This window comes from Centrocercus urophasianus, unplaced genomic scaffold (assembly GCF_019232065.1).
Source record: "Centrocercus urophasianus isolate 14NV4802_14NV808 unplaced genomic scaffold, USGS_Curo_1.0 seq_11, whole genome shotgun sequence".
Lineage (NCBI taxonomy): Eukaryota > Metazoa > Chordata > Aves > Galliformes > Phasianidae > Centrocercus > Centrocercus urophasianus.
In genome coordinates, this window is record NW_024884253.1 from 23,392,719 (window position 1) to 23,409,218 (window position 16,500).

Consider the following 16,500-nt stretch of genomic DNA (forward strand, 5'->3'; position numbering starts at 1 on the left):
CTTTCACATTAATTCTGACAGAATGAAGCAGCACAGAAGCTAATTGGAGCTGTGGTGCTTAACACTATCTTCTCAGAAGACTCCTGCTTCTTTCTCACAAACTGTAATTCAGAAATAACTATGAGAAGTTCTTGGCAGTTCATAACTCAGAATTATGTTGGTTTGTGAGTTGTTGCTCAGTGTATCCTACTCCCTGGCTTCAGCACCCCATTCAGCATGGACCAGACACATGAGCCTAATCAAGTCATTCCTTCATTTCAGTACCATGACTCTCACACTTTTCTGCTTGTACTTCTGTGCTAATATTCCTTGAAATGAGAAGTGACATAGGAGAAGCAGACTTGCAGAATGCAGAAGAGCATTCCTTGGATCAAGGAGATACTCTAGCTCTATAACATGGACATGGCAGAGCCCCACATGATGAAAATTCCAGCACAACCTGTCTCATCATGAGAGCTCCTCCCTAGAGAAACATCTTTTCTTGAAGCAGAATAATCATCTGCCTGTCACCCAGTGCTCCTCAGGCTATAGACTGACTTGCTGGCAAACCAAAATAAAACATAGAGACAGAGAGGAATTTAATCCAAATAAGTTTATAGAGAACCCAAGTACTTCCATCTGAGAAAGAATAGGAGTAGTTCCAGTTGGTGCAAATATAAGCTTTTATATCAATTACTTATATAGAGGGCAAGAATTGTTCTTTTAAAGAACAGGTTAGACAGCATTTGCTGGAAATTACTAAATCAATTAACTTTCTTGGAAGCAAAAAAAAGCCAAACAAAAAGCACTATCTTTTGGAACACACAGTGTTCCTCCAGGAGCTCAAGAACTTGCCTTATTTTACTTTTCCAACATGAAATGATTGGTCTATTAAATGATAACTGTTTTTTTTACTTACAGATCTTGCCTTATCACAGTGTACTGCCACTGCATCACCCACAGTATGGGAACACTTCATGATTCTCTGACTACTAAGTATGAAAGGTGGACCATTTTTTCCAATAGCTGGCTGCTTTTCAAGGGCGCAGCTGCTTTTTGCCCCCTGCAGATGATAAGCAGACAGGCATGCTAGCAGGACTCACAGGAGCCAGCTGTGACCTTGCCTTTGTGGCTGTTGGCTCTGCCTGCAGGAAGTCTCTGCTGGACGCCTGCTGAATCCCTGTGGTCTTGCCAGAATGTTTATCCATGAAGCTGCAGCTCCTGCTTCATGACCATGCTCCATGTCACCCACAATCTGTGTGCTGTCCTTGCTTCCTGAGCTGTTGCTCCAAGGATCTGTAAAATGATGAGTAATGGATGACAAATGAATTCCATCCTTCATCTTCCTAGGAACAGTAGAAGAATGTCCACTAAGGCACTAGATAAAATAATTTCGTAGGTTGGAATCTAATATCAACACTGCCACTTTGATGGACCGTTGTGTTCCTCATACACTTGCAGAACCTTTCTGATCTGCTTTTCGCAGTTACAAATACAGAACTCTGTAACATGGAGGAGTGGCAGCAAGGGATCCACTCCAGCTCTGAGTAAAGGGTTATGCTCTTTACGCAGAGAAAAGTGGGAAGTATAAAACATACAACTGTGATTGATTTCTCTACTCAGGCTTTGTCATTGTCCATGGAAGCAGCCATACTGAACAGAAATATACACAATCTGAACCTGCCTGTTATATGTGTTCTTAGTATAAAAGCAGAAATTAATATTTTGTCCTCTTGTTCTACCAAACATACCTTATCATCTGCCCATCGTTTGCTCACATGCCCTGCTGAATGTGTAAGCAGGCCCATCATCCTGTACCAGAAGGGATGCTTAGCTTTCTTGCCATTATTTTTATGGATGTACTGTGTTTGCATTGTGAATAAAGAGCTCACACAAAATCAAATGATTGCTTTCAGATATAGATAACAGAAACAAATAAACAAACAAAAACAACCAGCACTGGTTGTGCTGTAGGTATTTGTCTGCAGCTTCCCTGAAGCCAGGATGACTTCATTCAGCTTCCCTAGATTGATTTGTGGTATTGCGCAGGCTATAGAATTTCTAGTGGCATAGTTTGCAAGTGAATGCATCCGTGGTATGTTCTTCAAGACACATTTGGAGATCTGGGTGTTTTTTTTATTTTATTTTATTTAATCATCCTTTAACCTTTACAACTCCCACACATTCTCATTGTACTTGTGCTTGCAAATTTCCCAGCAGAAGAATAAAACTCCACCGGAGCATATTGTACTTTTAAATGCTGTGGAGAAAACAGAACCCTTTCCGCATTGTGCTGCTGCTATCATTAGTAACACCGGGACAACAGAGACCTGTGAGAAGAAGCATGGCTTCTAACACCCTCTGAAGAATGCCTCTGCTGCTTATTCAGACCTATCCATTCTTTTTCGCAGTGGCTCAAAATTCAAGCACAAATCGTCCCAAAGCATGCCTAAGCCCAGGGGTGCAGGATGAGTGGCCAGGTCAGCCAGGCTGCCCCATTTTCTGCAAGCAGCGTGTGGTGGCCGAGCGCAACACCGGAATGCCCAGACCCGGAGCTGCCCCCTGAACAGCCTGTCAACAGATTAACAGGTCAACAATCCCAGGTTGGGACTGTTGGGGCTTCACCGTCACCCCTCAGCCCCAGGCCCAAGTACTGGCTAGCCAGGGTTCCTTTCTCTTCTGGAGTTGTAAAAAAACGGGCGTTTGTGGAACAGCATCCAAACACAGGAAGACGAGGTGCCAACAAGCACTGAGGACTGGGAACGACCGGCCAGACGGCGTTGCCTCAGCCTCCACTCTGGCGGACCGGTATCGAGCACCGTCGCTCACTCCCCCTCGGTTAAGCTGCTTCCCCAGATAAGACGCTCTGAGAGTAGGGCAGCAAAACGGCGCGGGCGGGCAACACGGCGCCGTCCAACACAGCGTCGCCGCACGGAGGCACCGCCCCGGCCCCCTCTGAGGCGCACCCCGCCCGCCCAGGAGCGGGGCGGGCCGGGGGCGGGCCGCACCGAGCCCCGCACCGGAGCAGGGCGCTGACGCCGCCGGAGCGCAGCCTCCTCCCCCATCCGCTGCGAGCGGCGCCCGCGCTGCCACATAGGCACGGCCGCTCCGCCAGGCGCTTGCCGGAGCAGAGCGGGAGCCCCCGCGTGCCGGGAGATGGAGCTCCGCTGCCGCGCTTGCTGCCGCCGCCGCTGCCGCCCGCCGGGACCCGCGCTCCGCCAGGGCCGCCGCTGCGACTGCCGGGCCGGGCAGCGCGGCGCCGCCGCCTAACGCCGCAGCCGAGGGGGAGGCCCTCCGCCCGCAGAGCCCCCTCCTTCCCGCCCTCCCGCCGCCGCTTCCCCGCCCCCGCCCGGCGCTCGGCCGGGCTCCGCCGCCCGGAGCGGGCCATGGCGAGACGATGAGGGAGCGGCCGCCCCTGCCCGCAGGCTGCGAGGGGAGGCGGGGAGCGACGGGGCCGGGCGGCTCGGGGGGATGTGGGGTGCGGGGGCCGCGGCGCTGCAGCTGCTGTCCCGGGCCGTGAGGCAGGGTGCCCGGCAGGAGCTGGGCCGCTGGCTGTCCCGGGCGGCCGGCACGGCGGCTGGAGGCAGCGGCGACTCCGGCGGCTTCGTCCCGGCGGAGGCCGGCGGGCTGCTGCTGGGGCCCTACGCGGAGCAGGGCGGGCTGCCGCCGGCAGAGCTGCTGCTGTGCCCGCTGCCCGAGGCGGGCGGCGGCGGGCCCGGGCTGGCCGAGGCCCGCGGCTGGCGCTGCTCCTGCTGCCTGCTGGGCACCTGCTGGTGCAAGAGCTGCCTTAGCGTGTGCGTCCTGGCGGCCCTGTGCTTCGCTTCGCTGGCCCTGGTGCGCCAGTACCTGCGCGACCTGCTCCTGTGGGCGGAGAGCCTGGACAGCCTTGCCGGCGTGCTGCTCTTCACCGTGGGCTTCATCGTCGTCTCGTTCCCCTGCGGCTGGGGCTACATCCTGCTCAACGTGGCCGCCGGCTACCTCTATGGCTTCGTGCTGGGCATGGGGCTGATGGTGCTGGGCGTCCTCGTCGGCACCTTCGTGGCGCACGTGGCCTGCCGGCGGCTGCTGGCCCGCTGGGCGCTGGACAGGATCCAGAGCAGCACGACGCTCAGCGCCGTCGTCCGCGTGGTGGAGGGCGGCAGCGGGCTCAAGGTGGTGGCCCTGGCGCGCCTGACGCCCATCCCCTTCGGGCTGCAGAACGCCGTCTTCGCGGTGAGTCCCGGCTGCGGGGAGCTGTGGCCCTGGGTTTCTTTGGCGGCAGGGAAACGGCCCCCTGCTCACTTCTGGTCGCCGCCCGTCCCTGTCGAGGCAGGTTCTGAGGCTCGGTGTTCAGCGGCATTAGTCTGCTCTCGGACTTTCGGGACTGTTAGAAAGAAGCATCGGGATGCTCTGTAGCAAAATGCACGGAAGAACTTAGTGATTTTAGAGCACCTATGTTTTTGAAGCAATTAGAGTGGACGACAAGTTGTATTTTCAGGCAGCCTTGCCCGAGTTGCTCTTTATGGTAGTTAGTATATAAATGTACTGGAAAGAAGGTAGAGAACAAAGTCCTCCTATATGAAAGGGGCAGTGTGTTTTGGGCAGAGCAGTCAGGTGCAGATTGAGAGCTGTGCAGTACATCAGCAAAAGTAAGCCCACTTTGAGCCTGGTGAGAGCCTGTTTTTCTTTCCTACTTCTAGACAAATATACCTACGTAGTTTATTATTTTAGAGTTGCAGTATTATTGTTTTTCTTATCATCTTAAAGGAGAAAGGAAGGAAGGACATGTGGTACACCTTTTTGAGTCCGTGCTGGTGATGGGGTGATTTATTATTTTACAGCATAGTCAAATAAAACACAGTGCTCAGTTTTTAATTGAGGACGTCTAACATGAACTACTAAGTTACCAAAAAAAAAAAAAGAAAAGGATGTTGCATCAAATCTGGGAATTCAGAACTGTTTCTCACAGAGAGTGAAGTTTCAGCTAAGTGTGGAATTCAGAGTTCTATCATTGCAGACTTAGCTATGCTGATCTTTTGAAATCTGACTGACTTTAAATTTAAATCTTCAAATGCAAGGGGGTTTTGGGTGTCCGAACCATCCACCCATTTCCTGTGTTCAGAGCTCACGCAGTGATTTTGAAAAGGTTTGTTCTTAATAGTAAAAAACAGTGAACTGAAGTCTTGAGAAAATGTAAACATCTTGAATTTTCCGGCAGTCTGTTTTATGCTTGTTTTATTTGTGCATGTTTATGAGTAAACTGAAAAGAAAATTAAAGGAAATGTAGGAAGTGACAGCTGAGGACTAGGGACCAGGGGTAGCCTTGAGCTGAGAGAGGCTGGATGGGTTTTTCCAAGCCCTTGTTTCATGATGTGTATTTTGGGAATTGTACAGGAATGTAGAAAGGGAAGGAGGGAAGGGAGTGTTCTGGCACTTGACTAGTGACAGGATCATGTATTTCCAAACTGCGTTAAGAAGAAAAATGCTTTTTAAGAAGCAGGAATTTGCTCATTTCTCACCAGCCAGTCACCAAAGCCTTGCTTCTTAAGTCCGTTCTGCAGCTCTTTGTGGAAGCACTAAGTATTGGGAGCAGTGGAGCAGTGTATTCGTGTGCCTTTCTAGACGAACTAGAAACTTGTAAGGTGAAAGAGTGTTTGTACGTTGTTTAAGTGGGTTTCACATATTTGTTGGTCCTCTAGCATGCCGCCAGCATGGCCAGGGCAGTGCTGATAACCCTGACTGAAGTGTTTGTTCAACCCTCTCCCCTTTGCAGCTCTGAATGTTTTGAAGGCAGGTCTGTAAGGAGGCACAGCGTGCAGGTTATCACTTCATCCAGCTAATGGGTCTCTTCTACTAGGTTTGTGCAATCTGATTATCTCCAGTCCCTGGTGTAGCCTAGATCAGAATTCATAACTTAGTTTTTCCTTTCTGAGAGGGCCTATGCGTGGCAGATATAAGCTTATTAGAAATTTTAATACCTGAATGTATGTCAGAAATAAGTGAAATATTTCTGAAATACTGCTCGGTGAAGTAAGACTTCCAGAAGTGTTATGTGCTTTGCAGCAAGCTGCTTATTTGTTGGAAAGTTGATAGCTATAATTCAATATCTTTTATTCTGCACTTTTTAAAATTTCTTGAGAATAGAAAAACGTTGGAATTGTCTTTTTGCTCTCAGTTTCCAAACCTACCTGATCTGAAACATGTGGATTCATAAATTCAGGGTAGAGAATCCCCCAAAGACGTGTGACTCCCAAACAGTGTCCTGGCATAAAGTGTGCTTTTTGACAGAAATGAAACAAAAGGGTCAGCTGTAAAGAATGCACCGAAGTTTTATCACACAAAGCCTTTCCAAAGCTCAGTGGGAGAGTTCCTGGCTAATGCTCCCATTACCACAGTAGTTAGTTCTTAGTTTGTTTCAGTATATTGCTGTGGCCTGTTACGCAGTTGTATTCATGCTTGCTTTGGGATTTCACTGTTATTTTTTCTGACACGAGCTCTCCCTAGATGCAGTGTCCTGTTAGTCTCTGTCAGTTTCGCAGTGCGGATTGCAGTTAGACAGGTGAAGTTTTATAGAAGGAAAGATAGACTAAGCTGTAGGTTTTACTGAAAATTTGTCAGGTTACTTAGCAATGGCACCATCTGTTTCCTGACCTCTCCGGGGTAAGGGTAGATCACAAACCCACAAATAAAATCTTCCTTTCCTCTTCTTAGGTTTCATCTTAGCGGAATGAGAAGGCACCATCCAGCACTTTCATTGGCAGTCCCTCCCTTCATTTGGAAGCAGTTTCTTTTGTGGCCCAGTTACTTTAGGACAGATGAGAGTTGCAAACGTGTGCCTCTGCTGCTAGAGTGTCCTTAATATATATTCAGAAGTGAAAGAGGTGACTAGGAGTGTTAAAACAGTTTTTGGAAGTTTCCCAGTTCCATTAGATTTAATGACAGTGTCCTACTTAGGAAATCTTGTCCCAGTGCTTGCATTTCACAGACTTTTAATAGCACTTCCTTCATTCTCTTGGCGATAAGGGAAGTTTCAGTTGTGCATCATTATTACATGGCCCAAATTACTATGTTTGGTTGTTTTTTTTTTTTAATCTTTTGAAAGTATTGGTCAAATATGAAGTTCTGACATGATTGTGTAGTGTTTTTTCATTACAAATCTACATTAAACTTGCACAGAGTGAGAAATCTATTATTTGTATTACTGCTGTGTATTTAAGTCCACGGGAGCTGTCATTTGCAGAGTGAAGACTGGAATCACCTGATTGGATCTTGTTCCAGTGAATTACTCGTGATCTTTATGCTTCATTGCATTTTCCTCTTCCACTGCCCTTCCTTCCCCCCAAAGCTTTCCATTGATAGTGCTTAGAGCTGCAAGAATCCGACAGTTACTCTCACAGTAATCAAAGTTTATTTTAAGAATAGTATGATGAAGCCAGTAACTTTGCTGCTATTCTTTTGTCTTCAACACTGTATAAAACTTTCAAGGTCAATAATCTTGTAGTCTCCCAGTGTTAGGAGCTGTTCTTAATTAGTACTTGTTTTTATTATTTTGTGATCAACAGAATTGTCTAGAAAATGCACCAGACCTTTTTCACAGTCATACTGTTTTTAACCCATTGTTTCCTTCTGATTTCATTTTCCTGCATAAATATGTTTTGAACTCCTGAATGTTAAATCTAAAATTTCTGAGTGGTTGCTGTGCTGAGTTAGCAACTCAGTTATGTAAACTGTACAATGTAAAATGTCCCCATACCAATTAAGAACAGAAATTTCTTGGAAAAAAAGGGGAAAATATCTTGAAGTATTTGTCATCTTTTTTTTTCCTAGGAAAGATTAAGAAAAGCTATAGTTGTGTGTATTGTTTTGTTCACTAATCAAGTTTGATACTAAATACCTTTGGCTGAGAATCTTCATGATGCCTGTCTACATGGGTTGCTCTGAAAGTAATGTCTCCTCTTTATTTTCATGGGAACTACAACAGATACGAGAGCACAATAACTCTGTCTGATAAAAGAAATTCTCAGCTACAATTCACTATTTTTTAGCATCACCATTAGGTATGCATTTTTGCCTGAGGTGAACAAGGGCTTACATGCTGCACTCATACAAAAGAATCTATGCCAACAGAGGTGACCTGCTGTTTCACAGCTGCTGTGATGGTGTCATTGCTTGGAAAAGGTTGCACATGTAGTCCATCTTTAATCAGCCCAAACAGGTGGAAGTCAGAAGGTGCCAAATCTGGACTAAATGATGAGTGTGGCAAGACAGTCCAGCTGAGATTGGCCAAGTGTTCCACGGTCTTCAGACTGGTATGAGGCCTGTGTTATTGTGCTACAGTAGAAACGTTGGCTCCTTCTCTGGCCTGACTCAGGAAGTTTGAGTTTCAGTTAAGTCTATGTCATGATGTAATTATCAGATTTGATGGTTCAGGTTCCAGGAAATCCAGAAGGATCACCACTTTCCCATCTCAAAAGGCAGTACTCATCACTTCAGCCACTGAGAGCTGCATTGTGAACTTCTTCTTAGATGGGGAATTTGCATGTCACTGTTCCTTGGTCTGTCATTTTGACTCAGGTTCAAAATGGGGACATGTCTCATTACCAGTAATGATGCAGTCTAGGAAACTGTCACCTTCAGCCTCGTATTGATTCAGTAGGTCTAGACAAACTTGCTTATGGTGTTCTTTCTGTTCTTGTGTGAGCACAAGAGGGACCTACCTGGTGCAAACTGTTCAGTATTCCAACACTGCTGCCACCATTTCCAATTCACTGAGGGTCATATTCAGTTCTGTACACAGTTTCCATGTTGTAGTCTTCCAATTTGCGTGGCTGAGCTGATGGAGATGCTCGTCATTTTGTGGTGTGACAGCAGTGTGTGTCTGTCTAGAACGTGACTTGTCTTTCATGTCACTGTCACTACTTCTGAAACACACCACCCACTGCCTCACCGTGCTCAACTTCTTGGTCCCCATAACATTCAATAAATATCAAATGTCAATGGATGCCATTTTTTCTGCATAGCGGAGTTTAGTGATACACCTTTGCTCCATGTGCACTTCTGCCAGATTCTGTGCCTTTTTGTCAGACTCCTCCTCTGCTCCCATCTGCCTATGGCAACAGCATGTAGCAGAATATTGGTGGGAAGGTTCAGCCTCTACTGCCATACCGCCAACATCTGCCTCTCCTTTTGTGGGCTAACTAGCAGGAGACATTACTTTCAGAGCAGCCATTGTGTATCTCTCCATAATTAATTTATATCTTAGTGAGCTCTATGACTTCCGCTGCAGAGGCAAATTGTATCTGACTGGCCTGCCACACTGCCATTCTGTTTACCTGGTCATATTTAATACAGCAAAATTTTGTATGATTGCCTTTGTCTTCTGTATGTTCAAAACCCAAAGTAAGCAGGCTATATTTGTATCAGTTTTTGTTTTAGGCTTTCACTTTTGATAAAGTACTTTCTTCAAATTCTTGTGAATTGCAGGGCTCTGTTCACCATAACGAAGTAAACATTTTGAACGAACACTGTAATTATATCCTTAGTTAAATACTTGCACAGAGGTGCTGTATAATGTAAGATGAAGCAAAATAAAATGCAGTAAATTCTAAAAGACAAAATGAAAGCTAGCCACATACTGTTCTGATGAATCACTGTAGGTTCACTGGCTGTGGAAAGTTTAAGTGAAGAAACAAATTGTTTTTATTTTCTGGCTTAGATGCTGCATCCCTGGGCAACCTGGTCTAGTATTAAATGGGGAGGCTGGTGGCCCTGCCCATGGCAGGGGGGTTGGAGATTCATGGTCCTTGAGGTCCCTTCCAGCCCGTGCCATTCTGTGATTCTGGGGAAAGTAGTGTAGTTGGCTGTGCACGTGGGCTGTGTTGTCATGGTATGTGGCATCTTACGCATTTCGTTTTAACTTAGGTTACAGATCTGTCGCTGCCCAACTACCTGATGGCTTCTTCAGTTGGGCTGCTTCCTACTCAGCTCCTGAACTCATACTTGGGAACTACCTTGCGCACCATGGAGGACGTGATCGCAGAACAAAGTGTTAGTGGCTATTTTATATTCAGTTTACAGGTATGTGAAAACAATGGTTTTCGTAAACCATTATGGTATCAGTAATGTTGCTACTATCACTCTCTTTGTGACTGTTTCAGTAAGCAGTGAATATTGGGTACAGTCTTCGGTTTCAGCGTATGTTTTTATCTTTTCAGTTTTTTGCTTGTCTTCTGTACCAGTGAGATTTGAAGTAGGATTTTGCTTCTAGAGATAGTAGGGAAGCTTCACTCCTATAGCACTGCCTCTTCAAGTAATTGAATCTTTACTTTGGAGAGCGTGTGCTCCTGGAATTGTGTATGAGGCGTACAAAGATTTAGCTTTGCAGGTTCTTCATTTAGATTGTATCACTTCCAGTCTAAAAGAAGTGGGCTGTAGGAGGTTTGGAGGGATGCTTGTTCAAGTGTTAAGAGCTGTCACCTGGAGACATAATGACACCCTAGTCTGAGGCAGCCAACCTCTTGTAGTCTGAGAGCTAAGCAACTGTGGCTGAGTAGCAGGGCCTTTAGAAGTGTTTGATTCATCATGTTGGTATTATCACTAGTTGTGCAAAGCCTATGATACTAATTTTTCATAGGTTTGTGTGTAATGACTGCTTGATAACCCAGACAAATGAGTTTCCAATGTACTGTTTTGCTTCAGTTTTGTTTTCTTCTGTTAAAAGTATTTAATTCTTTCGAACTTCGTGTGATACAAAACAGAACTCACGTGGTGCTTTCCGAGTTCTGTCCTGTTACCCTCTGTAGTAATCTGTTGCTGAATTTTAGACCTGTTAAAGCACCCTTACACTGAAGAAAATGGCCTCTCAGCTGTAAAGCAGTGTGCTTTGAGTTCTTAAATCCAGTACCTCTGATGTGTTCACTGCTGACATTGAGTGCTCACAACTATGCTAGGTCTTTAGGTGCTGTAGAAATATGATATTATTAATGTCTCAATCAAAATATCCTGTTTTTGCAAGGAAACGAGTTTGTGAGATATGTCTTGCACCTTTTCATGAGCTTTGCTGATGAAATAATTAGTCAGTAAATCCTAGGGACAGGCCTTAAGTCGAAGACTGTTGTAAGCATAAAGGTGAAGAATATATCAGAACAAGATTATATATTAAAACCTCATCTGACAGTGTTGTCATTTCCACACTGTGTTTGACCAGCAGTTGATACGGTTTGCTGATTTCTAGTTCATTCTGCAGTCATTTATCTTCCTCAGTGTTTACAATCACAAAGCTGATCTTTAACAACGCTGATAAAGTAACTCCTTTTAACCCATCACTCTCCTGAAACTTGAACATTCTTAAACTTTTATATGTAATTAAAAGGTTTAATGAAAAAGGCTTGAGTATTAAAATGCCTTTGTGATTGTCGAGTAAGCAACCTCAGTAGATATGGTTGAAAGTCATTGTCTACTTGATCAACTTATGTTTTGGTTGTGAAATGTTATTTTATGTGTTAGAATCATAGAATCACTAAGATTTAAAAAGACCTCTAGAATCATGTAGTCCAAATGTCAATCTGCCACCACTATTGCCCACTAAACCTTGATGCTCCACATCTAGCAACTGTATGTCAGCAGACATGGCATAGAAAGCCACAGAGCTGAACAGTTTTGCAGGTTTTTCAGCTGGAAATTGAGAGATTTGTGCAATTTGGAGACAGCAGAGAGGAGTAGCAGTGTGGGAGCTAAAGCAAAGAACTAGGCTTTGTTCTGCCCAATTACAGGCAATTCAAAGGAACAGTGGGGTTAGTAGTTTTTAGTGGTCTTTCCTCTTTTTTTTTTTTTCCTCATTTTTTTTCCTTCCCCATTATGATTTCTTAGAACGATGTTGTAGTGTTAACTGTTGGTCAGGTAAGCACCAGCTGAAAGGGCTGAATGTCCAAATAGATGTGCTTGCCACCTTGACAACTGTACATAAGAGCTGACTGAATAAGTCCATTAGTGGAGAAATTGCTTATGTTCTCCCAGTTTCTCCTGGCATCTGTCTGGTGCTTTGCCTGGCTGTGTGGCTTTGATGGGACTTTGATTTAGTAAACAGCTGTAAAAATTAATCATGCTTCATGGTTGCCAACGTGTTTATATTTTTAAATGATTTGTCTAGGGAACCTGAGCCTACTGGTAGTAGCATTTCTCAAACCTGTCAAGTTTAAATATTTGTGTAAGCTTTTAGAATAGGATTTTTCCTGTGTGCTCAGAACATGATGTCTGCAAGTGTATATTTGACTTCTACATCAGCAGCCTTTTGAGGCCTTAAACGAATAGCTTTTATCACAGGCAGTGGAGCGGGCTGCTCAGAGACATGGTGAGGTCTCCATTCTTGAATGTTTTCAAGACCTGATTGTATAGAAGTCCTGAGCAGCCTGGTCTGATCTGGCAGCAAACACCATTTTGAGCAGCAGTTTGGGCTCAAGACCTCCCATATGCCTTCCAGCTGCAATTATACTGGTCATACTCATTGCTGATTCTGGTTGGTTTCCTAAAACATTTTAAAAAAAGGCAGAATAATTTACTTGCTTTTAAAGGGACTGTTATTATGAGACAGCTCTATTTTCTTTGAAGATTTTATTTTTGTTAAGGAGGATCTGTGCTGAAAAGAGTAACTGATGTGTTATTGAAACCATTCCCTCTGGGGAATGTAGTCCATGCTAATGTCCTTGAACGTGTAACTTCTAAGCAAAATGTGTCCCAGTTTATTCTTGTTAATTTTAGAGGTGAAACTTTAAAAATTCTCAGTAATACAATTCAGAGCAAAAACACATAAACTGAAGTCCTACTTTTAGATAGTATTTCCTCCTTAAGAAAATAACAAGCATCCCCAGAGCCATCCTCAGGAAACTAAGTACAAGCTGCTGTACTTACTGCTACGTTGTTCAGAAACTGTGGTTCTGCCCTGTTTTGTCCTGACCTCTGAGAAGCACAACAACGCTGCTGCTTTCTGCTATCTTCCCTGCTAACAGGGAAAAGACAAGAGGTTTTATTTCCTTTCTTCTACATCATTCTGCCTCTGGTGTTTGGCAAATTGCTAAGAACCATTAAAATGTTAACCTGTTATTCACTAGGCATGTGGGAACAGCTCTTGTGATTTCCACTGCCATCAATCCATTTCTGTGTGGAATTATTTTTGCTAAGAGATGCAGCAGAGCGATTGCTTTCTAACAAGTGTGTGAATGACAGTGGGAAGAAACAAACTGTATTTTTAATTCAAATCATTATTTAAGTTCTATAGAATGTCTTTGTGTTGGTGTGCTAGAAGCAGTATGTGTTGACTTGTTTGTTAGTTCGTTTCCCTTTTCAGTCTGTTGCCTTTGAAGCATTAAGTCAGTAGGTGCTTCTATGAGTCTTCACACTGATGACTAACTGTTTCATTAAAAACGGTTGCTTTGTATTTGGTTGATATGGCCTACATCACTCCTTTGTTTTATTTGCAGATTGTTATAAGCATAGGACTTATGTTTTATGTTGTTCACCGAGCTCAAGTGGAACTGAATGCAGCTATTGTAGCGTGTGAGATGGAGATGAAGACATCTCTTGTTAAAGACTGCCAGCCCAGCATCAGCGGTTCGACAACATACTGCAACAAAAGGACAGTAGCGTTCTCTGGGGGAGGTGTCAATATTGTGTGATTTCAAGTATTAATAAAATAAGGTTTTTGTGAACCTAAGCTATTGCCTAGAAATGTCTATGGACAATTCAACTAGCTTTTAAAATGATATTTCAAATGGTTACAGGTTGTACTATGGCACAAACCAACTGACCAGCTCTTGAATTGCACACGAGGTGACTTCTGGCAAGAAAAATAACATGGTGAAGTAACTTGAGATGTAAATGCAAGTTTGGCTGCACCTTTGGTCATTTATTATGCCTATCAGGCCTGTAGTCTGCACTTTAGTTTTTTTTTTTTTTTTTTCTTTGTTCCTATAAACAGGAAAATGCTTCTATAAACTGAGAAAAGTAGCACAGAGGTAAATATTTTTCTGCTTAGCATTATTTATAAGGCTGAATAATTATATGCAGTAGAACTTTATTACTGATAAAGATGAATGAGAAAGTATGCAGTTCTATGTACAGTATTCTTGAATGTGCTTTTGCTTCCAGACCTTGGAGTGTATTATTTTGGTAACGATGGGACCATTTGGCTTTTCCTTCATTTTTGATTTCAGGGGTTGAGGGTGGGGAGAGAACCCTATATAAATTTTTGGTTGAATGTATTTTTGTAAGTCACTGAAAATGTTGTAGAGCCATGCATATGTAGTCACACAAGCTTAAATCCTACATGGTGGGACTGAAGTGCTCTTAAATAACATTTTAAGTTACACTGTGTAATATGCAAAGTAAAAGGGAAAGTGCAGATGTTATAATAGATTGCAGTGAAGGAGCTTCTGTTTGAAGGAAACTTCAAGAATTAACCAACTGTTGCATTGGTTTTATCATCGTGGTGTTTGTAACAAAGGGCTGTTCCATGTTAATCCTATTTATAAATAGTTTAATTGGAATGGTGTTTCTCAGCTCACATGCCTGCATATAATAAGGCTTCCAGACCAGGGAGCTAAATCTCTCCCTCAAATACAAAATGAGATACTAGCAGACTAATCTTACATGAACGTGGCCTTTATTTTGTAAGTGAATCCCTCCCTCCCTTTAAAAAGCTTTAAAAATCAGTTGATGTGGTTTTTTTTTCTACAAGTTTTACATTTTTTTAAAGATGCAATCTATTATAAATTTCATCAGAGTGAAGAAATGAAAACTAGGGGTTTTCTTTGGAAAAATAAGTAGTAATGTTTCTGAGGCTCAGGAATTCTGACTCCATTTTTGCAGACAACACTGTATTAGATAACGCTCCTTTTACATGTGCTATGGACTGTTTTTTCACTGCATCTGAACAGACTAGATAACCTGATAGCATTTTGTGTGCGTATGTGTGTGTATGTTTGTGCAGGTAAAAGGAAAACAACAGCACCTGAAGGTGACCTCTTGTATGTGTGTTTCCCGTAGATACACATGCCAACATTCAATTGCTCAAACACCCACAAGTCATCTGGTACGAAAACAATGCAATGTATTGCTTATTTTGTATTTATTTTGTGTAAGATTTGTAGGATGCTTTCAGTCTTCAAGACTGTGTTATTTTCTAACAGAACACGACTGTGCCTCCTTTTTGTAAGGCTGTTTGTAGGGTCCGAGCATTCTTGTCTTGTGGCGTATAGCAGGAGAGCAGCAAGTCTTCAAGGTAGTTGGGAAGCAGAGATTTGATGGCCTTTGGCAGTCTTACTGCGAGGATGTACGGTAACTCGACAGCTGAGCAATCCTTGGTAGTGAAGTTCAGTTTTGCTCTTCAAATGCTTAGCCTTTGTGGACGGCTGTTTGTGGGTCTTGTGACCTAAGGAACCAAACAAGTTACGTAACAATGTTCAGATTGTCTCCTCTTTAATCATTTTTATTTCGTTTGTTTGTTCTTTTTGAAGGCAATCTGCATATACCTGGAAGTGTTCATTTACACATCTCTGCCTCTGACAGCTCCTGTGTGAAAGCAAGAGAGCCAGATTACTTTTTGATGGCGTTATTTGTCATCGTGGTATGATTGAGCCCTTCCTGAACTAAACAGTTAAAATGTGTTTTATTTCTTGAAACAGAACGATCCTTGAATAAATGTTCTGAACTTTGCTCTGTCTTGCTAAATCAACAATAGTGTTTTCAAGAGGTTATCTCTTCTTTTTTTTTTTTTTTTTTTTTTTAAACTAACTTAAGGCTGTGTTGTTTATTGAAGAACATTTCCCAAATATGTATTTTGAAGTGCTTTTATTTCCATGACACTTTGTAACCAGAGTAACTTCACTATATGAACACTTTTGTAGTATGGAAATAGTTCTTAAACCTTTTGCATTTTGCTTGATACTTGTAAAATTTGTGTACAAGTCAATGGGAAATGTGCATTAAAAGGAACTTTTCTGTACCATGCCAACCATAATTTTATACAATAAATTCACTCAAATTTCTTTAAAGAAATATGTATTAAATGTTCAGGTTGCTACAAAGCAGTAGTTGGAAAGAAAATGCAATGAGGTGTCGTCTTTATACATGCACACAAAGATACTTGCCTACCTTGAAGAAGTAACAAATTAGGATTTCAGAGTGGATTTTGCAAATTGTGAATTACTGACAAGGGGAAGACATTTTCTATAAAATGAAAAACACTTGCTTAATTCTGTTAAGTAGATTGGAGATTGGAGGTCTGCAGCTGCCTTTTTGCGATGGAAGAATAAGAGCATACATGTGCTTGTGAGAAATGTGCCAACTAACCAAAAGATTGATATGTTTAAATGTTAAAGTGATGATTTTTTTTAAGAGTCTTCCTACACTTAAAAATGGTATGAACAGTTTGAATCGTACATAACAAGTCACATTCATGCATGCTTTTGTAGCTGCAGTGGTGGAGAGATTACTGCTTTTTATGCATGAAACATGTCTAAATTGCTGGTCATGTAAAAGAGGAAATCT

The 16,500-nt window shown here is 43.1% G+C and overlaps 1 protein-coding gene across 1 annotated transcript; it reads left to right on the top strand.

Moving 5' to 3' along the window:
- The first annotated feature begins 2,447 nt into the window (after positions 1–2,447).
- Positions 2,448–15,998, top strand: TMEM64 (transmembrane protein 64). Its single transcript, XM_042834626.1, is given in 6 exon segments — positions 2,448–2,629; positions 2,694–2,984; positions 2,986–3,329; positions 3,332–4,191; positions 9,880–10,035; positions 13,434–15,998. Coding segments are annotated over 6 exon segments (2,028 nt in total). The 3' UTR covers positions 13,629–15,998.
- Positions 15,999–16,500: the final 502 nt, after the last annotated feature.